Raw genomic sequence first — 23,124 nt, forward strand, 5'->3', positions numbered from 1 at the left:
TATTGGCCGGTGATGTGAGAAAAATATTTGCTACTCTTGATTGGGGTTATCCCCAACTGATGATTCTTATCCACCAAGATCTCTGAGGCTATATTCCTTTTATTTTCCACGCTTTCGTTTTTTTTTTTCGAAAATCTGAATGGGAGAGTATATGCCATATTAGGTCTTATCTTGAGACGCATTTTTCCACTTCTTTTCTGTGGTTTTTGGCTTTTTCATTGTCATTTATTGAGTTTGGTAGTGTTTTCATTCTATCATAGAATGTTAAACCTTTCAAAACATAATAAACTTTTCATTGTTATAGGCAATGAAAATGGAAGAGAAACTTGAAGAAAAACGCGAATCTCATAAATAAGAAATCATGAACATTGGGTTAAGAATCCAAAGAATTAAGTTATGGTTCCCAATTTATAAGATTAATATTATAATTTAATTTTTTTTGAATGCGAAAAGGCATGAGGGGTTTCAATCTAAAAACCGCTAATACAAATCGGAATTAGAAATTAGAACCTCCCGAAAACTGCAATACAATTCAATCTAAAAACTCGGAAAACTGCAATACAATTCAATCTAAGAACTCGTAAAGGTAAAGACAATCCGAAAAGGCATGAGGGGTGAAAAGTAATGGTCACCAAGGAACTTCTATTAGTACCAAGAAATTAGAACCACCCGAAACAGCCACCGATATGGCCACCTCCCAACACCAAAAAAGAAACGAGAAGGGGGAATCACCCCAAAATTCACCGATAATGGAGGGTAGACGACGAGAAGAAACCCGAGGAGTCTCTCAAAGTAGAGAGAGGAAAACCTTTGAAAACCCAAAAAGGGGAAAATTCTAGAAAACTATATTATAATTTAGGGGAAATCCGAGATCAGTATCCTGTAATTTGGCTCAAGTGATAATTCGGTTTCTGAACTTCAAAATGTGATGATTCAGTATCTAAACTTTCAAAATGTGACAATATTCGAATTTTTAAAATGTGTATTTGTTGTTAACTAGTCCATTAATCAACAGTCACCAACTTAGAAGAGACAAGGATGTGGGACTGTTCAAATATCACTTAAGGGTTGATTAACGGACTGATTAATAACAGGTACTGAATTATCACATTTTAAAAGTTCGATTACTAAATTATCACATTTTCTTTTGAATGTAATATTGCTTCGGTTAAGGGAATTGAAAAGTGATGAAACAATGTGAGTGCATTCCACCTTGAAAAATGGAATTATAATCTACTTCGATACTTTCTTCCGTCATGAGGAGAACCAATAGCTTCACAATTCCAGCTCCTCTACATGGGATTAATGTCCTAGATTTTGGCTACAGTTTGAGCTTCACAATATTATAACCGCATGACCTACTTTGAACTTCGAGGAATTCAGGTGGCAAAAGAACTGAAAGAGTAAGAAATTTTTGCTACAGTCAAATTTAAATGATAGACATCAAAGATTGAGGGTGCAAGTACAAAACAAGCTTGGTTAGTAGAGAACAATTCCTTCTGCTGCTTGTCTAATGATCTGTGAACAAATTGTACATGTGAATAGAACCATCAATGCACTACTATGTTTGGCATCGATGCCCGATTTTTGGAAAGTCGGCACATGGGATAAAGAAGAATGAATGATTTTCAAACTGTTTGGTTGGTTGATTTTTGCAAATTTTGAAAAATTGGCAGGAAAATGAATCCTGAAATCAACACATCTTAAGGGATTACCATTTTTGTGTTTCCTGTTTCTTAGGTGATTCACATTTCTTCAAGAAAAGGATGATTCTAAGAAAAAATAATCACTACTAATTACATGACATAAATGATATTAAACAATAATTTTTTTTTTGATTTTTCAAAACTGATTCTATAATTAAGTGATTTCTGAATAATCGGCAAGAAAGAATCATCCCGCCAATGAATGAAAGTAGTCAAGACTCAAGAGTGTCAGAGGAGGAATCACTCCAAAGAATGGTAATTCAAGTTAGCTGAACGCTGTTCAGCTGAGTGTGAAACCAATTATAATATTTCATATCATAATAAGGGTGCATTTGGTTCGCGGGCAGATCAGAATCGGAACTGAAATCCCCAAGAATCGGAATCAGATTCACCTATTCCCAGCACCTGTTTGGTTCAGTCAACACTTGGAATTGGATTCCAATTGCTGTTTGGTTCAACTAGAAGTTGGAATTGGAATCAACCAAAATTTTCAATTCTGTCCCTTTTAAAAGAACCTCAAAAAATCTACTCATTATATATTTTTAACATATATAAAATATTATTGGTACAACATGAATGTTTAAAAACAAAAATCTCGCATTTATAATAAGATGTCACTCCTACATTTGAACTTTAGCTCAAAAGGCTAGAACTTGGTTGTACTTTGGTGATTGATGAATAAATCCTAGCCTACTAGCATCTGAACCCATATTTTTTACAGCGAGTTCCATCTGAACTCATGAACCAATTATGGGCTGAGATAAGTAAGGAAGTGCATAAACTGAGCACTCACCGGTTGAAATGAAACTTTCCATCCACGGGAAAAGAACACCAAAACTACCATAAGAGACAGAAATATGAGAAGGCTAGTTCGGCTGAAGAGAGAAATAGATATTTGGTAACTGCTCATAGAATGTGGTGAAATTGGGTAGGGATCCGCTAGAGGCTGCTGCTGTTGTCTTTGATGAAGAGATGACGGCATTGTGCCTTTTGAGGTGATTACTGCGTGCAGGCCAATGTTCATCAGCTCTTAAATGGAATTATTGTAAGCCCAAAAAAACCAGTTCTACAAGATAATATGTATCACCGACTAATATTTAGTATGCTCTCCCTTCGAGACTAAAGAAAGAAACTGTTTGAGCAAGAGCTCATAGGGTTTACCTGTACAACTATAATTTTTCCAAGGGAAAATTCTCGATCAGTACCCTGTAGTTTGGTTCGAGTGACAATTTGGTCCCTACACTTTAAAATGCAATAATCCAGTACCTGAACTTTCAAAATGTGACAATCTAGTACTCGAACTTTCAAAATGTGACCATCTAGTACCTGTCGTTAACCAGTCCGTTAATAAGCCGTTAAGTAACATTTGAAAAGTCAAAAATACCCTTTGAATGCTATCTAATTCTCTTTATTGACCATCCAAACATTGACAAAAAACTAAACAATTCCAAATCTTAGCCTCTTCTATACAAAAAAGTTGGTGATGTTTAGAAGAATCTAGAATTTGGGACTGTTCATTTTATTGTCAATGTTAGAATGGTTGATAAGGAGAATTAGATGGCATTCTTAGGGCATTTTTGACTTTTTAAATGTTAATTAACGGTTGATTAAAGGACTTGTTAATAGTAGGTACTTGATTGTCACATTTTCAAAGTTCGGGTATTAGATTGTCGCATTTTAAAGTTTGAGGACCAAATTGTCACTCGAGCCAAAGTATAGGGTACTGATAAGTAATTTTCCCATTTTCCAATGAAAATGGCCCCAATCTGTTTAGTCTCAATTAAAATGACAAAATCTTATATGAGGAGCAGCTAAATCCCAACTTTAATGGGATTGTACCATGAAAACTCGATGCCGACTACGGAATTGGAGATCCCTAAACCTCAAAAATTGTATCGGAAAAGAAGGAAAAATCCATTGCTTCCAGAACAAAGATAAATAGATTTGGGAAGAGTAAAGCAGAGCAAAATTCAAATCCTTCTACCTATAGCCTGGGATTCTTCAAGCTTGAGTTTACTCGACCAGATCTGAACTATGGAAATGTGGAACTTCTCCGGATCAGTTACATGCTTGAAGACTTCAGCAAGCAGATCGAAATCCTGGGAGAGAGAGAGAGCATTTATGTATCTATGTCGGTACTAACTGCTAAGATATTAGAATTTTGTCGAAAAAACCTTTGAACTAGGTGTTTGTCATTTGTCCAAAAAAACATAAATAGAGGAATGGAAATGGCATTCCGGGGGAGGGGTCGGGAATGGCCATTCCCCCATATGAGGGTATCACATTCCACTTACTCATTCCCATTTAGTTCGACCAAACATCAAGAAATGGAATGGCCTATTCCGATTCCGATTCTAGGGTCCTATTCCCTCAAACCAAACGGACCCTAAATTCATGAGCCACTGTAAGAGGTGCTGAATACATGTATTTTACTACTAAGGGCGCATTCATTTTTTGTGAAGTTTATGCTATAAGACAGTGTTGTCTATCAACAAGACAATTGAGCTTCCAAGCTCTAGTGGTAGAAAGTGACAACCAGTTTCGTTATCAAAACTTTGGAAGAAAGATATTTTGACATTCATCCTTAGGTGTGGAACTTACTTCATGATATTTATAAACTTTTGCCTAGGGGGTTCACTTTCTCTTTTGTTCACAGGTGATTTAATGGCCCAGCACATGAGCTGGCTGCAAAGGGTGCCGCCTAGTTGGAGGAGAGTTGGTCGATCCCTTTGGATTGGCATTTAATTTTGATCCAGGAAGATCGTTTGCAAAGTTGTGGTAGTTAGTTTAGTTTAGTTTCTTTTAGTTTTTGTTTACCTCTTGTTTCTTTTCTCTTTGTTTGTAATCTTGATTACCAAAGAAAAAAAAAAAACTTTCCCATATTCGGATTTCAAGAACAAGTGAGACTCATAGTAAATTTTATTTTTTCAGGTATCACTTACCTAGATAAGTGATTCCCTCCTCTAGACTTAGGTAAGTTGATTTCCCAAGTAGAAGGTAAATACAATAAAGATGAAAATGTCAAAGATGCCCCCAAAACATAAGGCTTTGCCCATTCGAGAGTTTCTCCACTTCTATTTTTCCATCATCTTCATCTTTCTCGCCGTCGCCGATCCTTTTACTTGTCACTACTACTGCACTAGTCACCGCTGGCTGCTATATATTTTTTTCCTGGTAAGAATCGTTGTTCCTACTCTAATGTTCCTATGTGATGCACAGATGCATCTTTTTTTCTCTTTGTCTTAGATGTTTGCTCTAGTCTCCTGAAATCTCTCACTCACTCATCATAGGAGATTTATTTAAGTAGTTTCTCACATATTTATCTCTTAGATCTTTCCTTATACAGCGGCACTTCCGTAAAATCGGCCGAATTTACATGGCTACGGTACTGGAATTGGTGACTGTTCCTCGTCCTGGATTCCGTATGGCCCTATCGTTATCACCGATGGCTTCTTTGGTTACTACTTCCCTGAACATCGGGAAAGTCTACAGCTTGCCAGAATTTAAGGGTTTAAGGATTCAATCGCATCCTTTGAGGCGCACGTCTGCATTGGTAAGCATGAGGAATACATGGATTTCTCGATGAGGAGAAATGATCGTATGTGAGGCTCAGGATACATCTCTCAATGGTTAGACCTTTAGCTTTTCTTGCCACTTCCCTTGTTCACTTGAACTGATACTATTATTATTTTGTTTTATTTTTTTGGTTATATGTTTGTCTTTTGTGTGATCTAGATTGTTAACTTCAGGGATATAAACAATTTTGTTTGTCTCTGGAAATGATTGTTGAAATCCATTTGCATTATAGAGAAATAATTTCATGCTATTTATTGGGTTTTTCAAATGAAGCTAATGCTCTTTTTCTTTACTTTTTAGGTGTGGTGGGGAGGAATACTAGAGATTTGAACCATTTCTTAATATTCATGAATCCTTGTTTAATAGTTTGTTTGAGTACTTGAAAGCACATGAAGTTGACTCTTTGTTTAGATAGCTCGATTGGGTGGTAAAAGAACTCAAGTAATTTGGCACACCGGAGTTCTAGAAAAGCTATAATACGTAAAAGCACATGACATCAAATAAACATTGAAACAATTAATAGATTACTCGCAACACAAATCAGAATGAAACATTAGCCATTTAACCTTAAACAACACAATGTATTGGTTCAGTTTACCACCCTTCTTTTATAGAGCACAATCTAGAACGAGATTTGACTGTTTAATGCATCACCAAAGTCTTCCATAGAAATGTGTCATTTATTGCAATTTACAATATTTGTCCAGTTCTTGGTTTTGCCATCATGTCTACATTTTCAGGTTTGAAGCATATTTGGTTTCCATGTTTTATTTTTTCTTTGTCTTACTCTGATTTGATTGGTTTGATGAAAAACAACAATAGAGAAGAGGCCACTAAGAAAATATTTATATGACCATCCTAAAAGAGTAGGATTAGCATACTAGTCAGCATGAAGGTGCTGAACATTTTGTTAGGTTATGGCATTGGAAGTTTTTCATCTCTTGTTACTTATAGATAATATAAGTAAACTATATATCACAAGTAGCAAGCTTTGTGGAGTGTATTGAGTAAAGACACCACAAGATATAATGTAGCAATACTAGTGGAATTAAGGGCAAAAAGTTGAGGAACTAGGATTTTCTCATGGTTGATGTGCACACACACCCTGCTTTTTAACTAGATGTGCAATTTCTTTCAAAAAATAGAACATGAGTTTAGGGGAAAAGTAAAAAATTGTGAAGAAACAAATAGGCTTAGATACACAAAGGCATGTCAAGCAAGTAGATAGAGGGAAAATAGATGGAATAGCTAAAAGGAAAACATATGGATATTCATGAGATGATGAGGAAGAGCTTAAGTAAGATAAGTAGCAGCAACCCTTGAGGTTTCCTATGAATATTGGATGCCAAACTACTACACTTGTTCCCTCTTCTTTGCAGTTCCATGCTAATGTATCTCTATTCTCTGCAGCAATGAAAGGAGATGGATAGAGCTTAATAGGAGGTTTTTCAACACACAATGGATCTCTTCATAAAGACAATTGGAGACATCCCCCACTTTATATATAAGCCCCGTTATGAAAGAGGTATGGGATTTATCAATCCTATCCTTTACCATGAACCCACTCCCACCCAAAATTTCTTGTTATGTACTTACTACAATGGTTGATCTCCATAGTATGTTGCTTCATTAAACCTCCATCAATTTCTGGGTGTTTTTTTTTTTTTTTTTTTTTTTTGAGGGGGGGGGGGGGGGCATGGGAGCTAATATTATTATTCTAGTCCATTAGATTGTATTTTAACTCAGACTTTCACCTTCTCCATGAGAATACCTCTTTATGTTTGCTAGAGGGTTAAAAGCAGAGGGACCATAAATTCTCATAGTTTAACAGTTGCTAAGGTTGTAAGCTACATAAAATAAAGGGGAAAGAAATCATTGTTAGTCAATCCTAAAATTTCCCCTCAATATTAGTTTTCATCCATTTATTTTGGAATTTAAAAAAGTTGTTGACAAAATAGGTATTATCCAGTTTTAGAAAATTAGTTAATAAATGTTTGTAGGGTCAATTTTGGGTTCTAGGGAGGTGAAGATGAACTTGAGATAGATAGGTTTAAATAAAATTTCTCAAGAGAGGAAAATAAAGAAAAATAAAATAACATAAAGATTTAACATTTTGTAAAATTGTCTAGGTAGATGACATGCAGGGGGCGACTAAGTTTGATAGTATTTTCTCATTAGGAAAAAACACTTTGTTAACAATAAACAGGAGATGAGGAATGAAAGGTCATTACCCAATGTTGGTGCCAGATTACTTTTGGCATTACTTTTATTTATTTGTTTATTGCATGATGTGACTGCTTAGACTCAAAGCTGCATTTTCATGGTTGTCAGCCTGAGATTTTACTTCTAAACCAAGCAATGGCCCCCTAGAAGAGATTAGAAATAAAAAGATAAAGAAATAGAACCTAACAAAGAGAAAAAAAGAAGCTAATGACAACATGAACAAATTATCCCATTACATTATCATAATGTCATAATGCTTGCTTATGTTTTCCATTTGCCCATGCTAGACATGTTTGATTTCCATGAGTGTTCCATCCATATGCAAATGTATGCTTTAGATTATGATATTTCATTTGATTCTTGTTTTATTTGCTCCAGATGTGCATAGGATAGGAGAGATGTATAGTGATCATATCCAACAACAATTTTGGAGTAGAGTTGCAGAACTGTTGTATAGGAGAGATGATGTGCAGTAACCATATCCAACCAGAGCCTATTGTTCAGTTAGATTCTGATTGTTGAATGCAGAGGTTGTTTTAACGTTTGTGAAGATGATGTGAATGCCATTAGCCCAAACTTGAAAGATGTTATTCAATTAGATTTTGACCAACAATTTCAACTATAGTTAGCAAGCAGCAAGATAATGGTGAAAATTTGCAAAAAAAAAGATCTTTATCCAAATGTGTCATACCCGGACATAAAAAATTTTGAGTGGTTCTCATCTCAAAAAATTTGAGTGATTCACATATACCAGAAAATGTTCTTTCCCTTCTAAAAAAGCTAAAACTGAAAGGGTAAAATTGGCAAAGAGGTGAAAAATATAACAACTTACCCATGAAAGTGGGTGTTGCAAAAAAAAAACAAGAGTTAGTAAATGTTACCTGAATAAATTAAACAAAAAAAAAAGAAAAATATAGATAAATACGCTTATTGGGGTAAGTATTACCTGGGAAACATTTACCCGTGTAATTGCATTTACCCACATAAATGTTTTTTTTTTTCCGAAAAAAAATATGGCATGAGTTGAAAAATTATCATCCGCAGCCTGCTGAACAGCCATCAGGCCCATCACATATTCACGTTATCGCGTTCAGCTAATACTTCCTAAAGAAAAGGAGTTACCGCGTTCAGCCAATCCTTCGGCTTCCTCCAAAAATTAAGGCATGGAATCAAACACGTATAAGCCGCAGGCTCTCCTTGGCGCGGAAATGGAGTTCCGTCATCTCATTTTATTTTTTAGTGTTAATCCTGAAGAAGAAAAATCAGATTCAGAGTGTTGATAATGAATATGGGTAATTGTTTCGCACAGGATATGATTTATCTAGCAGGACAGGACAGGAAAACTGGAAAAGCTGCTAAAAATGATAAACAAAATAATCGGCAACTTCCAATCACTACGAAATCATCACACCCTTCTCATTAATTAGATATATGCTGTAAGCCCCAACAGGCAAACTGCAAACACAGGTCATTTTTAAATTTTAACATAACATCTAACCAGATCTGCAAATTTTAATTATTCACATTTGTGGAGAATGGAGGTTACATGCAACAAACACCCAGAAAATATCAAACTTAGAAGCATCTGGTTCACGATCTTTGAGGCAACAATTCGCAACTTAGACCTGGTTTTCTTTCTATCTCCTCCACCTCCTCTTTCTTTTTCTGCCCTATTCTTCATTTTGAAGTGCTTCCCTCTATAAAGTAGACTAAGAGATTTGATATTGCAAACTCACATCAGAGAGATAGCAGCATTATCTTTGTTTTCTGAACATCCATCCATCATTAAGGATCATGACCTCCCTTATATCTTCTCAATCTTCTCAGCCTTCACAACAGGATTTGCCTTGGCTATGGCATCCCGACCAGCACTACGGTAATCGTAAGAGCAGCCATGCTTCTCGGAGTACCGATGAACACCACAGAATATCCCCCCACACCTGCACTTGAACCCAGTCAATCCAACTCGTTTTTGGCAGGCCAGGCAACGGTTTGGAGGCTGTTTGTTAGTCTCATATGTTGAGGAACCCTCTTGCAAAGTAAGTTTTTCCTCTATATTGTTATTGTTCACCCTTCCAACAACGGGCTCAAGTTGTACCAATGTGGATGTGGCTTGCACCTTTTCAGCAACTGGAGTGACCGTAGATGCCTTGAATTGTTGCTGCTGCTTCATGAACATATCCCTGTAGCACTTAGAACATAGGTTATTAGTTGCAGCACTTCCAAAGAAGCCACAATTGTTTGCACACAAGATGGGGCCTTCTGGTGTCTGGCATTCAGTCTCGTCAGTTTCCTTCTTCCAGCTTTCTTGAGCCATTCTCACAAAGTTGAGAAGCAAATTCCAACAGATAGAACAATGGCACAACACAAAATTCAGAACCTGGAAGCTGACCAAAACAAAAGCCCCGAAGCTTCACCAATTCTGTTTTCGAAAAAAAAAGAAAAAACTTTCCCAGCTTTGTGGCAGTAACACTGAGGTTTCTAAGCCTCTCAGTCTTTTCCTCTTCTGTCCAGCACAATGGAAGCCAATCTTGGAAATTATAAACACCTGATAAGTTCAATCTTCTACGTTATTCTTCAGAAATCACATTTAGTGGCCTGCTGAAGGACTCGGCACGAGAGTTAAGAGTAACAATTCAGCTGTTTCATCCCAATCTCATTTTCCTCATTGTCAGGACAGGGAACCTGAATTCAAAACCAAACACCCAGAAATTAAAAAAAAAAAGAAGCTAACAGCACTGCTTATAAAACATTACCCAACTGCAACCAGATAATGGAGACTGCGATTGAAAATGCGATCCTCAACATACAAGGAAAAGGAGTCAATTCTCACTCATTTTTTATGAGTTTCAACAGTATTAGACATTTCTAGCAAAATATATATATATATATATATATAGACACTCAACAATATGAAAATGATCAGAGCACAGAATGCGAAATCAGAGTTTCCAATTACAGTATAAAAATTCCAGCCAAAATGTGACATCCATGAGACGTATATCTAAAATAACAATACAGACTCCAAAGCTCCAAACATTTAATCGAGGCCTAAATTTACAAACGCTGCTCCCCTCCCTCCCTCCCTCCCTCCCTCCCTCCCCAATTAATAAAAGCAGGGATAGACAGGAATTCCCCAATGGTCTCTCCCACCATTAAATTCCCAGAACGATAATCAAGATTGCAGATCCTTAAAAAGGATTAGACATGGATTTCTAATTACCCAACAATCCATTAGAACTTGAGAAAGCCAATCAATAAAAGAGATCAGAATCGGCTTTAATGTAACAGTACCCAAGATTTTCCTTTTTCTTCGAATACACAGAATCCAAATTGATCCGATCTTTCGAGAAAAAATCCTAAGAATCATAATTCCTAATTACCATGTAATTTCTTAAAAAGAGAAGATTAACAATCAAGCATACAACAAAATCAACGTAATTAAAGCGATAATTTTATCCCTCAGCCGCAACAGATTTACAGGAAAAAATATATAAAAAGGTAAAAACCCAACAACTCCATAGCCAATAAAAGGCGAAAAAACCAGATTAAGAAACGAAACAAAGAACCTAAATCCAGAGATACAGAGCAATAAAGAGCTGACCTAGTTTTGGAAATTGCTTATTGTTTGATAGATTTCAACAGAGAGAGAGAGGAAAAGAGAAGGGGGAAGTCTTCTCTGGTTTTGGGCAAGGATTAGGGTTTTAAGGATGTGTTTGTGCAAACCACCACCATCTCTGGTCGAATCAGAAGGTTCGCATCTGCCCGTTGCCCGTATCGTCTGCCCGCAAACCTCTGATTATTGGCGGAGGAAATGCACTTGTGTTCTTTGAATTTTGTAAAAAGTAAGACGGAGCATAAAAATCAGGAATATTTTTTATTTTATATATAGAAGGAGAAAAGAAAAGGACAAAAGAGGTCAATAAATAATTAAAGGGATTGCGTCCAAATTACTTTTTTGCCACTAGTTGTTCGGGCACAGCGGCGTAAAACGGTCATGCATCTAACGGTTGATTTAGAGGAATTTGATAGATCAAACGTTTAAAATCCATCTACGTTGGTCAAACTAATTCGATGATCCGACTTCTGAAAGCCTCCCACGTGTATGGTACAGACAGACGGAAAAGCTTCAGGTTAGTTAGGTTAATGAGGTAATTTCATTGTCTACTTAAGGTAGAAATAGAATGAATCTAGAAGATTGCTGATTGTATAAAAGGGAAATTTGTGAAACCGGGAATATCCGGTTAGGTTTTTGGGTTACCGGACGAAGATTGCCCTAACCGGTAAGAGGCTATATATACCAGGGGGAGGATAGAAAAGGCATCGGTTCTCGTCCGCCCACCCCTGCTTTTTCTATCGTCCTTCCTCCCTACTCTCTTACATCGCTTCCAAACCAACCAAACCCTAAAAATCTCCATCGGGCTCCAGATTCTCTCTTCTAAAACCTATAAAAGACACCTATTTTCAAAATTTTGCCGCTCTCATCCATTTTCTCATTCGATTTCAACCGAAATTTCATAGATATCTGGTTCGGATTCTTCTCAAATCCCTAGATTTTGAAGAGAAACATTTGATTTCGCACTTCAGAGAAAGGAGAATCGCCTGATCCTCTTTCACGGTCGGCTTTCTCTTCGTTTCTGACAAAAATTTATGAGATTCTTAGTTCAGATCACTTGAAAAATCAAGATTCCAAGCAATCTAGTCTGATTTTTTTTTTCTTCTATAAATCAGTTATTCGTTTCGCTTGGATATCGTAGTTTCGAATAATCCTCGCCTATAAAACTCTAACACTGACGGAATAAGCTAATCTAAACGGGTGGGAGAAGAGAACGATAATAGATAATCCTCGATATCTGTCTTCTTCGGTTTCTCAGTTTTGGATAAAACCGGAACATTATTATCTGGGCGTAGGGTCGAAATCCTATAAGCGGGAGAAATCGGTAGGCGAATTATTTTCTCGTGTTCTCACCGGGGTTTGATTAAGGGCAGGAGGTATCTGAATTAGAAGGTATCATGGCTGATCAAGTCTTGGAAGGGAGCCAACCGGTGGATCTTTCCAAGCATCCCTCTGGCATTGTTCCTACGCTGCAGTAAGTTCTTTCTTCCTTCTGTCTTATCTCAGAAGGTTAGACTGATATATGATTGTTAAGTAAGATTTACCGGTGAATGTAACGCCATTAATTGATATGATGACGGTGGTTGTTCTGTAATATGGAGCTATATGCCCAAGAAATTGGCACTGTTATCTCTTTTCCTGTACGGAAGAGAAAATAGAGAGAAAATGTTGTAAACCTAGGTTCTTTATTTTTTTTTCATTTTTTATTTTTTTATGACATCGATATATCTTCGAATGAAGCACAACCTTGATCCTTTATCTAATTTTGTCAAATGCTGAAGTATTACTGTGGGGTTTCCTGCAACTCCAACTGGCCGTAAAAGAAGTCATGCCTTAGCTGAATGTCGCAGATGATGGAAGAAGTGCCATTTGTTGCAGTATACTATAAGATGGGATTTTCTTGGTAGTAGTTTCTTGCCGCATTTGTATATCTTATTATCAAAACTGGAGCTTTTAATGCAATCAATTCGGTGGGAACAGCTAGTTTTCTTCCTATTGAGCCTTAATCTTCTTGTTGCACACGTTCACTTACATATTTATTCGACTCTTTGGTTCCCATTGTAGGTTTTGTTAGTGAACTCGATATCTACTTCATCCAGTTCCCCAAACAACATAACATGTGAAGTTCAGGGTTTCTATCGACTGTAGGATGGAATTTGGACAATTAAACTTGAATGAACTATTCTTTTGTACTGAGCTGTTAAGGAAAGATTTTTAACTGTCTTTCATGGTCACTTCAAGTGGGTTGTATGCCTACGTTGGAAACTTGAAAATGTCTATGATGCATTTTCACCCCTCGCCATGTTTCTGAAATTGAATGCTTTAGAGTTTAGAATAATCTTGCATGTAGAAGTTTGTAAAATGCAACATGCAAATGGATCATGGGAGTATGTACATGGCCTCTTTTCTCAATGTTGTTGGAAATATCTCATTTGTTTTCTTTGCACATTTAGGAACATTGTGTCAACTGTCAACTTGGATTGCAAGCTGGATCTTAAGGCCATTGCACTTCAAGCTCGAAATGCAGAGTATAATCCAAAGGTACATCACAAAATGAAAGTCAATTCAATAAATTTTCGTCCATATTGCTTTGGTAGGAATTACAGATTGGGTATAATCTTGAGCTCGATCAATTACATGGGTTTAAATATTCTTGGGATTGTCTCGCTTTTAGTCTTGTGCCAGATCTAGTAGAGGATGGGGGGGATCCATTACAGTGCCAAAAACAAGACAAGAGATATGAAAAAGTTGAGAAAATTTTGGGAAAGGGGAGACAAAAATGAGATGGGATTTTCTGAAAGCAAAAAGTGTGTGAGCATGGCGTCCAGCCCCACATCGCGGACATCTTCCCATGAATTTAACATGCAAGTATGGGGGATATTCCCGATGTGTACCTGGATGTTGTATTATCAGCATGTTTGCACACTTTTTGCTTTTAGGAGATCTAAGCTCGAGAGAATTTTGTAGAATTATAGTAGCTTATTAATGCTTCATTTTTTCTGGTATCAATATTTAACTCTTTTTTTTTTTTTTGAGAAAAGGAAACTTTCATTAAAGAAGGGAAAGATATACAAGATGTATATGAGGAAGATCAAAACAAAAAGCAACAAAAAGCCTTCCCTAAACATTAAACAGGAAGTTCTATATTGCTGTACAACAAATCCCTGCCCACCCCAGATTTCGCAAGAGCATCTGCTACTGAATTCAAGATTCCTAGGAATCCACCTGAAGACACAATGAATCTGAGATTGAATAGTCCTGATCTCATTTATCATATGAGAAAATCTCCAAGGGCCCTCCTGTTGATTTATCATCCAGCTAATGACCACCTTTGAATCACCTTCTACCACAACTAAAGGGATGTTCAAAGACTTTATCAGCTTGATAAATGTTGCATTAATTCTTCTATTTATCTTCCCCGATTTGAAGAAGTCCTCAAAAACCTCTAACAAGTCAGATTTCAAAGTTTCCCAACACTCATGATAGATGCTCAATGAAAACCATCAGGCCCTGGGGCTTTATCTTCACTCGAGGAGAAAACTACATCTTTAATTTCTTCCTCTTTGAATCTCCTTTCCAACCAAGGCTAAGGGATGAGGTGGCTGGACCAAACACTTAGGGAAGGTGTCCAAATTCTTTCAGAGGAATAGAGAGTTTCAAAAAAAAACCTATTATCTCCTCCCTAATTTGTAAAGGATCTTCAGTCTCTCTACCATTTATCAGCAACTTGGAATTGGAGTTAACTCTTCTCCTATTGTTTGCAATCTTATGAAAGAAACTTGTATTGTTGCCCCCCTCCTTTAGCCACTGAACCCTAGATCTTTGTCTCCAGAAAATTTCCTCATGTCGAACTAATAGTTCCCAATCAGCCCTTAACTTCTTCCTCTCCTCCAAATCATCTATACTCAAACTTCCTGGTGCTTCTATAGAATCCAGCCTTGATAAGCCGCCCAATATATTGTTTTTTTCTTCCACGAAAGACTTAAAATTTCTTTTGCTCCATTGCTTTAACTTCCCTTTTATGTATTGAAGTTTCAAAGAGAATTTAAAGCCAGCCCAGCCCTCCACCGAGCAATCCGCCCACCAAGCTGCAATCTCTTTCCTGAAATCCGGTGAAGAATCCATTGTTTTTCAAATCTGAAAGGGGCTTTAGCTCTATGTACTCTTTCTGTATCTGGTACTAGAGGCCAATGGTCTGAAGTGCATCAGGGAGCAGTTTCTTGAGAGACTTGAGGGAAATGATCCTCCCAATCACGGGAGATTAAGAATCTATCCAATCTGCTACAGATCACTTGCGCTTGCAAGTTTGATCAGGTGTAGTGTGCATTTTGGAGGGGGAGATCAACAAGTGAGTGGTCTTGGATAAAATTTGAAAACTTTCTCATGCTACAAGTGATTCTACTCCCATTGGACTTCTCATTAGGGAACCTGGTTACATTAAAATCTCCACCAACACACCACTGGAATATCCCATTTGATCCTACTGCCTCTAATTCCTCCCAAAATCTTTCTCTTAATCTAGGATTATTTGGACCATACACACCTATAAAAATTCAGGTAAAACCATCTTCTCTATTAGAGAAAAGAATTGAAAGAGAGTACTGACCTCTATCAATTTCCAACCTAGATAGGAGGCTTTCACCCCAAATAATCAAAAGACCACCAAATGCTCCAATAGAAGGAACATATGCCCAATTTTTGTTTCTAATGCCCTAAATCGCTCCAACAAATTTCCTATTTATTATCTCCTTTTTGGTTTCCTGAATGACCACAATGTTTGGATTTGGTCTTCTTAGAGTCTCCTTCACCAAGACCCTTTTGTTCACAACACCAAGCCCTCTCACATTCCAAGAAATAATCTTCATCGAAAATCGCTTGACGGCTTGAGACCCTTCCCTGAATTCTTTTCTTGCTTCCATCCTCTACCGATTTGGCACCCCAATGTAGATCACAATGAAGCTTTTTTTAACTCCCTAATGGATTTAGGATTAAGAATTTCCCCTTCCTCGGAAAGAAATTGTCCTATTTTCTATTGCTTCCCTTTCTTGTCCGTCTTTGAAATCCCCAATATCTCTGCCAACTCATCTGTGCCCTCGCCAGAATCGTTTTCAATTGATTAATCTACTTTCAATCTCTTTGGTTTTGAAATTAACCCCTTCTTAGCAAGAGCATAAGGAGACGAATGGTGGGGGGACCAACCTGTCTCTGAAATGGAAGAAGATGCAAATGCACAAGGAACAGTACTGGTTGAAGATGGAAACTGAACATGAGGGTTCAAAACAGAAGAATGGTGGTTAATCCCTTCTTTGAAATCCCCAATATCTCTGCCAACTCATCCGTGCCCTCGCTAGAATCGTTTTCAATTGAGCAATCTACTTTCAATCTCTTTGGTTTTGAATTAACCCCTTCTTAGCAAGAGCAGAAGGAGAGGAATGGTGGGGGGACCGACCTGTCTCTGAAATGGAAGAAGATGCAAATGCACAAGGAACAGTACTGGTTGAAGATGGAAACTGAGCATGAGGGTTCAAAACGGAAGAATGGTGGTTACCTCGACTATGAGATTGAAGACCTCAAGGAGATTTGGGGGGATTAGCTGAAGCTGAATTTGTGTCAACTGCTTGATTTGGCTCTATTGTCTTCATCCCTCCACTTCTTCCTAAGGAAGCCTCATCTATGAACAAATCCGCTACATTTTGTAACCTTGTTTCTAAATCATCTAAGCTTGGCTCTAGATGGTAGGAGTTTGAGACGTCTTCCTCTGAACCTTCACTATCAACTAAAGAGGTTGTCGATGAAGAAGGGGGGACAGTGGATCCTTGCCTTCCCATCTGACTAGATTGATGGGGTTTGTTGCTGAGACTCCTAGAGGATAGAGGGGAGTGACTTGAGAGTCGTCTTCCTCCTGATACTAGTCCTCGATTTGTTGCAAGCTTTTTCTTTTTTTTTTGATCAATAACACTTTCATTAACTCATCAATAGAATATTTACAATAGGAAGACAAACACACTTATCTTCCAAGAGCAACAAAGAACCTCAAGAAAAGGAAAAAAAGAAAGAAAGAAAACACACTATAGTTACAGCTTAGCCCAAAACAGTGAGTCCCCTCCGCCCCTTGTTTAGCTAAACCGTCAGCTAGGGGATTTGTTGCAAGCTAACGAACTTATTCCTAAGAAGAACTTGGTGTTGAGAAGAGGAGGCCCAGGGAAAAGGTTTGGAGGAGGCTGGCCCACCCTTTAGGGTTGAGTGAGATGGGTGAGGTAGGCCGGCTTTACCCCTTGTGCCACTTGATTGGGCCGACCGCACCAAGCCCACTTCATTCAAATTTGAAACCCTTTCATTTAGTGTGGGAGAGAAGCCCAAAAGGGGTTTAGATCAGCTGAAAAATTTGTCCTGTTTATCTCTATTCTGATTCTTTTGACCTCCCACGTGTGACTTCAAGGGTGGGGGAATCAAGGCAATCCCGAGTCACCGAGTTTGACTTAGTCTTCTTCTTCGGCGAAACCACGATATTGAACCACTCATTCTGCTCCAGCACTGGAATAGAACGAGGGATCGCACAAAGACTTCTACTCCTAACTCTAATTTTGGCACGAGACAGATATTTGAGAAGCATTGTGTCCTCCACACAGACTTCCTACCAGTTCAAAAGTTGTCCTGGACCACAAATGAAAAGGACCTCTGATTTCAATCCAACCATCAAAAACTAAGGAGCTCTCTGCCGAGTTGAATAAGGGCCACCATCTCTTGATTAGAATCCTTTCCTCATACAACAAAAGCGAACCCTGTTGAACCCACCGATTGATTTGATCTTCAGATTCGGCAAAACCAATTGCCAGTTTCTCCCCTAAGGGTTTCAACGTGACCAGGGTTGAGGAATGGAAGTTAGTAGAAAGATCTCTCTCCACATCATACTAGTCCGAATCTCCAAGCTGTTCGCACACAAAGGCTGGCTTCCATATTCCGAAAGGATTCGAAGGATGACAAATGTTGATGAAATTTCTGCCACCCACACGAACAACGTGGCTAATCATTTTTGGAGGGGGAGTGGAGCTCAAAGAGTCTAGTTTGGTAATCGAATGCGACCGAGATCGAGGGATGGAGGGTTTTAGAGAATTTGAAAAGGCAGCCCAACCACCTCCAAACAAACCTCTTGGGGTGCAAATACCCCTTGTTCTCTCCTCGCCCACCCAAGAAGCTAGGAAGACAAAATGACCACGAACATTTGATCTTAGTTGAATGGTTGTCATCATTTAGAAGGAAGTGAAGTTTTTTTCTCAAAGATTGCCGAGTCGGTGACGATTTAGTGTTGCTAGCTTGCCGCTGCTGCTACCGCTGGTTTAGTGTCACCCGATCATTGTCACCATTCACCTTGTTTTCCTGTTGTTCTGTCAATGAAAGGGGGTTCATCTTCCTTAAAAGACTTCCTTTGAAACTGATTCATATGAATACTATACTATGGTTAAAAATTAAAATGTCAGTTTTGAGTAAGGTTGGATCCTTGTTCCAAGCCAGAATTTTTAGGCCTTGTCCAGGCCAACCACCATGTCAGTAGTACTGTTTTGTTAACAACATAAAATATTTTAAGCCAACAATATGAGTTTAGCCCAGAAACATATAAAAATGGTCAATGCTTAAAATTATGTGAAACTTGGTTGCTTTGTATGTTGCTTACATTGCCAATCATATTCATACCACTAGATATAATGTTGACTTGTGGGGTTCATGCACTCTCGTGCTAACTGTGCATCATGTTTTTTTCTTCTTTGTTGGGATCTTACAACTTACAGTAACTAACATCTCATATGTTTTGTTTTGTAACAGCGTTTTGCTGCTGTTATAATGAGAATCAGAGAACCTAAGACTACAGCATTGATCTTTGCATCTGGAAAGATGGTGAGTTGATTCTCTCTTTACTTGACCATGTCAGGTTCTGTTAATTTTTTTAGATATTTGCTTGTTAAATTTTTCCTGCTAATCCAGTTAAGTCAGAAAATTCTCTTGCACCTTGGAGGACTTCTTAGTTCTTTAATATGACCATCTTTTGGGGAGCTAGGGAAAACTCTATCTTTGTTGAATAGGTTGAATATGTTGGATATTGGTAGCAAGGTTCAAAAAATCGTTACGTATCGGCCGATATGGGCCGATACGTATTGTATCGGGCCCTTCCCGATACACCTCTACAGGGGTTGTATTGGGTCAGCCGGGACTTAAACCAGCCCCTCTGAACCAAAATCGGAAAAAAAAGAGTAAAAGTAAAAAAAGGACCAATACAGGATCGATACTTTGAACAGTAAAAGTAAAAAAAGAAGGACCAATACTGGATCGATACATTGAACCTTGATTGGTAGTGATCTTGATCAGTTTGGGACCACATCCACCTATGGTCACTTGAACTTGGTTCTAAAATTCCCAATGGAGGAAGATGTAAATGGCCTGCTTAAATTCTGAAGTGACAATGGTGTTGTTTCTCCTCTTTCAGTGCAGTCAAAAGCCTTGATGTTTTGCTGTGGCCCCACCATGAATTAAATGAAGTGACTCGGTGGTGGGGCCACAGTAATACATGGAAGGCCATGATTCTCTGTTTTAGCCCTGCGTTACAACATTACTGTAGTTAGAAATTAAGCAAAACTTGTTATTGGTGGGTGGCGATTGAGTTGGTTGACTGTTATTATGATGTCTTGTTTTTTACTGCTTCATAGGATTGGTCAATTAATACAATGAATAATCTAAACCTTGCCTCGTATTTTAATGTACCAAACTACCAATGTAAAAGTGTTGAAGCAATCAAGAAGGAAACATGATGTATACACTAAATAGCCACAATCGGTCTTCTAAACAAAATCCATTTGCCCATATATAAAAGACTCGGTTAAAAAATGAGGTGACATTTTTGCTGTCTCCTTTTGGGTGCTTGTATATTTTCCTTCCCTTCATGGCTTCATGCTTATGTGCATTGCGATTGGTAATCAGCCATTTGTTGTCCACCTATGCAGAATTTTATCTTGAAGAAATTAAGATCATGTTAATGGGCATTTTAGCATGTTTGTTGTATCCTGAGTTGTGAACCTTGCTGTTTAGGTTTGTACTGGAGCCAAGAGTGAACAACAGTCAAAACTGGCTGCAAGGAAGGTAAGATGATATATCAACTGTATCTGAGATAAACATCTACTAGGAATTATGGTTAATTAGAAAAGATAGTGTGTTTGAACAGGGCCTTATTGTTTTTTTGATCAGTTACAGGGCCTTATTGTTTCACCAAATATCACATGGTCTTTTTTTCACTTAAAAAAATCTTAGTTCTGACATGGTAGTTTTCTGTTCTCAGTATGCTCGAATTATTCAGAAGCTTGGTTTTCCTGCTAAGTTTAAGGTGCTCTTTCTCTCTCCACACACACACACATGCGTGCACACCCACTGGTTACACCCTATCACATCATCTTTTTTTTTTTATTTGCAGGACTTCAAGATTCAGAACATAGTTGGTTCTTGTGATGTGAAATTTCCTATCAGGCTTGAAGGTCTTGCATATTCCCACGGTGCCTTTTCAAGTGTAAGTGGTTGTTTTCTGTCCTTCAAGTTTTCAGTTTGATTGTTTTGCAAGGAATATTCTAGTACAAGTTATATCACCATCAGATCCGTCATTGATGCACAATATTTTTATTTTACTGCTTTTTTCTTGTTATGTATGTCCATGCACATACTTAGATTTCTTTAATTGTAGTGTTGAAGCTATAATATATAATGAGCAACCCCAGTGCAAACAAGAAATTTGTAGGGCATGCACCATAATGCCCTTAATAGATTTTTATGGTATTCAGGTAATGAAGTCTTGCACAATTTTCATTTTTGTGCAAGACTGAAAATGCTTACCATAGTAGTGAAAATGGTTATCATGTATTTTCTGGGCTTTCCGAGTGGGCTTTCTTATTTTGAACGCAGCTGCATCATGTTGGTACAGTATGAACCAGAATTATTCCCAGGTCTGATCTATCGGATGAAGCAACCAAAGATTGTCCTCCTCATCTTTGTGTCTGGGAAAATTGTTTTGACGGGAGCTAAGGTGATTACATACGACTGCAATAATTTTTCCTTCCAACTTTTTGTGCTTCTATCATGTAATCTATTATTATATGATGTTTTTGATGGCCATTCTAACCCGCAATCTTGTGTGTGCTGAAAATTTTTAGGTGAGGGATGAAACGTACACAGCTTTTGAGAACATTTACCCAGTCCTTACAGAGTTCAGGAAAAGCCAGCAATAGTATGTATGTAGTATGTGTATATATTTGACTGACGTTTATGCTGCTTTGGTTGCAAAGAAAATGAAAAATATAAAAGAAATGTTTTCTTTTTGTGAGAAAGGGTTTGCCTCATCTCACTTTCACCCCCTCCCCCCCTGCGTGAATTTTGATAAACACCGACTTTTTGGTTACCACTTTTATGATACTGTCCATATAAGCTTTTCATATCCAGTGTCAGCCAGATCTTTTATCATAATTTTCTTCTCGCTTCCGGTTTCCTTCTGGCCAAATGAAGCCACTTTCAATTGAACTCTTATATTCCATTTTCGCACGTCTTTGGTAAGGTTAAGTCCATGGTTTCACTGTTGACGACTATCATATTATATTTGAAATTTTTCTGCTAGTATTTGAATTTAGTTTTCTATTTTAGAAATTACACAGTTTGTCCAACGTCCAAATTCAGCAAGTTGTAAATATTATATTGGATATTGGGTCTTCATGATAACATACAGAGAAAATACCAAGGAAAAAAAATAAATGGGATGGATCTACCATTTTAGCTAGTTCAGTAGATTGGTTCAATTGTACTTCTGACTATTCCCAGATATACCATTATTTTCTTTATAGCAACAATTGTTGTGATTATGATTGTAACCTTAGTAAACTCATATTTTTGTTTCGGTGTGCAGATGTTCTCTGGGAAGAACATGTTGGTCTCATGGTCTGTGTTTGAGACGGCGCATTCAATTGTAAATAATAGGGTGACAAGCGACTAGGGCAGCGGCTTTGGATGGTCTCATAAATTCATAATTTAAAGAGTCTTGGAGGGTTTTCCTTGTTTCATGTCTTCTATCCTTATCCCACCTCTCGAGCTTGGGTTCACTTGCGAAACCTATTGGCTGTCGTTGGGAGACCCAAATCAAATGTATGCATTCACGTCTTTGCTTTTTCTTTGTGGGTGAAAGAGAAGCACATGCTCGGAGACAGGAAAACAGAGTTTTGTTCTTAAATGTAAACTCAAATCGTTTAATAAGAAATTAGTTGCTGTACTTCGACATGCCTCCCATTGCCTAAATTTTGGGCGCTGTGTAATAGAATCAATTTCACTCCTAAATTTCTAATTCCCTTGTATGCTGTGTTGATCATGTTTGTGTGCTGATTTGATCATTTGATAAGGTTTGTCTATTTTTTTCCGATCTCAAGGGTACTTTACAGTGGATTCTTGAAATTTAGCAATCTGGGCCTTTATATTTTCCCTACGCGGGTAAAAAACATGTTTTTAGTTTTCCCTTCACGAAAACTCCCTGATACTTGGATTCTTCAGGTAGGTGGTGCAAAAGCTTTTCTTGATGGCTTAATCCTTGCGACAAGGATGGATTGCACGGCTAGCACGGGTTTACTTGTTTACTCCTATTCCCAGTGTTTAGTTGACTGCATTAATGGGGTTGTTTTTCCTCCTTGGTCGACCTGGTATGTTCTGATGGCAGTGAGAGCTATTATTCCTATCCACTTTTCTATTCGCCGTATTTACAGAGAAAGGAATAGAGTTGCGGACTCCTTGGCGAATTTTGCCTGCGATCTTCACGGTTCCACATTTTCATCCATCTTCGACTGTCCTGCAAATATCCAATCGTTGATTAAGGAAAATTTTTCTTGTCTCCCCCGTTCTTACACATCCGTTGAGATTTTTGTTTCTTTTTTGGTTTCGATTTGGTTCCCTGGCTTTCGGATCCCTTGTGTTTAATTATGAGTTAGCCAATTT

General features: G+C 37.8%; 2 protein-coding genes, 1 long non-coding RNA gene and 1 other non-coding gene across 7 annotated transcripts; 3 read left to right on the forward strand and 1 right to left on the reverse strand.

Moving 5' to 3' along the window:
* The first annotated feature begins 4 nt into the window (after positions 1–4).
* Positions 5–90, forward strand: LOC148790067 (small nucleolar RNA SNORD24). The gene has a single exon (XR_016079065.1). It is a non-coding gene; the product is annotated as a small nucleolar RNA SNORD24 (small nucleolar RNA).
* Positions 91–4,238: 4,148 nt separating this feature from the next.
* On the forward strand, positions 4,239–8,129 carry LOC104597696 (uncharacterized). Of its 2 annotated transcripts, XR_016078600.1 has the most exons (4): positions 4,239–4,880; positions 5,037–5,335; positions 6,693–6,807; positions 7,884–8,129. It is a non-coding gene; the product is annotated as an uncharacterized LOC104597696 (long non-coding RNA). The 2 variants fall into 2 exon arrangements; XR_735230.3 differs by lacking the exon at positions 6,693–6,807 and having other exon boundaries at positions 4,293–4,880.
* A 767-nt stretch (positions 8,130–8,896) lies between these two features.
* LOC104597695 (zinc finger A20 and AN1 domain-containing stress-associated protein 6-like) lies at positions 8,897–11,362 on the reverse strand. The gene is made up of 2 exons (XM_010259400.3): positions 11,110–11,362; positions 8,897–10,190 (listed from the first exon to the last, which is right to left on the reverse strand). The coding sequence occupies exon 2, from the start codon at positions 9,820–9,822 to the stop codon at positions 9,310–9,312; it is 513 nt and encodes a 170-aa protein (XP_010257702.1). The 5' UTR covers positions 9,823–10,190; positions 11,110–11,362; the 3' UTR covers positions 8,897–9,309.
* A 443-nt stretch (positions 11,363–11,805) lies between these two features.
* LOC104597694 (TATA-box-binding protein-like) lies at positions 11,806–22,476 on the forward strand. 3 transcript variants are annotated; one of them, XM_010259399.3, is made up of 9 exons: positions 11,808–12,595; positions 13,575–13,662; positions 18,943–19,014; positions 20,200–20,250; positions 20,447–20,491; positions 20,579–20,671; positions 21,080–21,181; positions 21,309–21,386; positions 22,052–22,476. In XM_010259399.3, exons 1-8 carry the CDS (start codon positions 12,519–12,521, stop codon positions 21,381–21,383), a joined length of 603 nt encoding a protein of 200 aa, XP_010257701.1. In that variant the 5' UTR covers positions 11,808–12,518; the 3' UTR covers positions 21,384–21,386; positions 22,052–22,476. The 3 variants fall into 3 exon arrangements, with proteins under 3 accessions (XP_088747593.1, XP_010257701.1, XP_010257700.1); XM_010259398.3 differs by having other exon boundaries at positions 11,809–12,595; positions 21,309–21,382; XM_088891467.1 differs by lacking the exons at positions 21,080–21,181; positions 21,309–21,386 and having other exon boundaries at positions 11,806–12,595.
* The last annotated feature ends 648 nt before the right edge of the window (positions 22,477–23,124 follow it).

This window comes from Nelumbo nucifera, chromosome 7, assembly GCF_055504915.1.
Source record: "Nelumbo nucifera cultivar China Antique chromosome 7, China Antique-T2T, whole genome shotgun sequence".
NCBI classification, from domain to species: domain Eukaryota; kingdom Viridiplantae; phylum Streptophyta; class Magnoliopsida; order Proteales; family Nelumbonaceae; genus Nelumbo; species Nelumbo nucifera.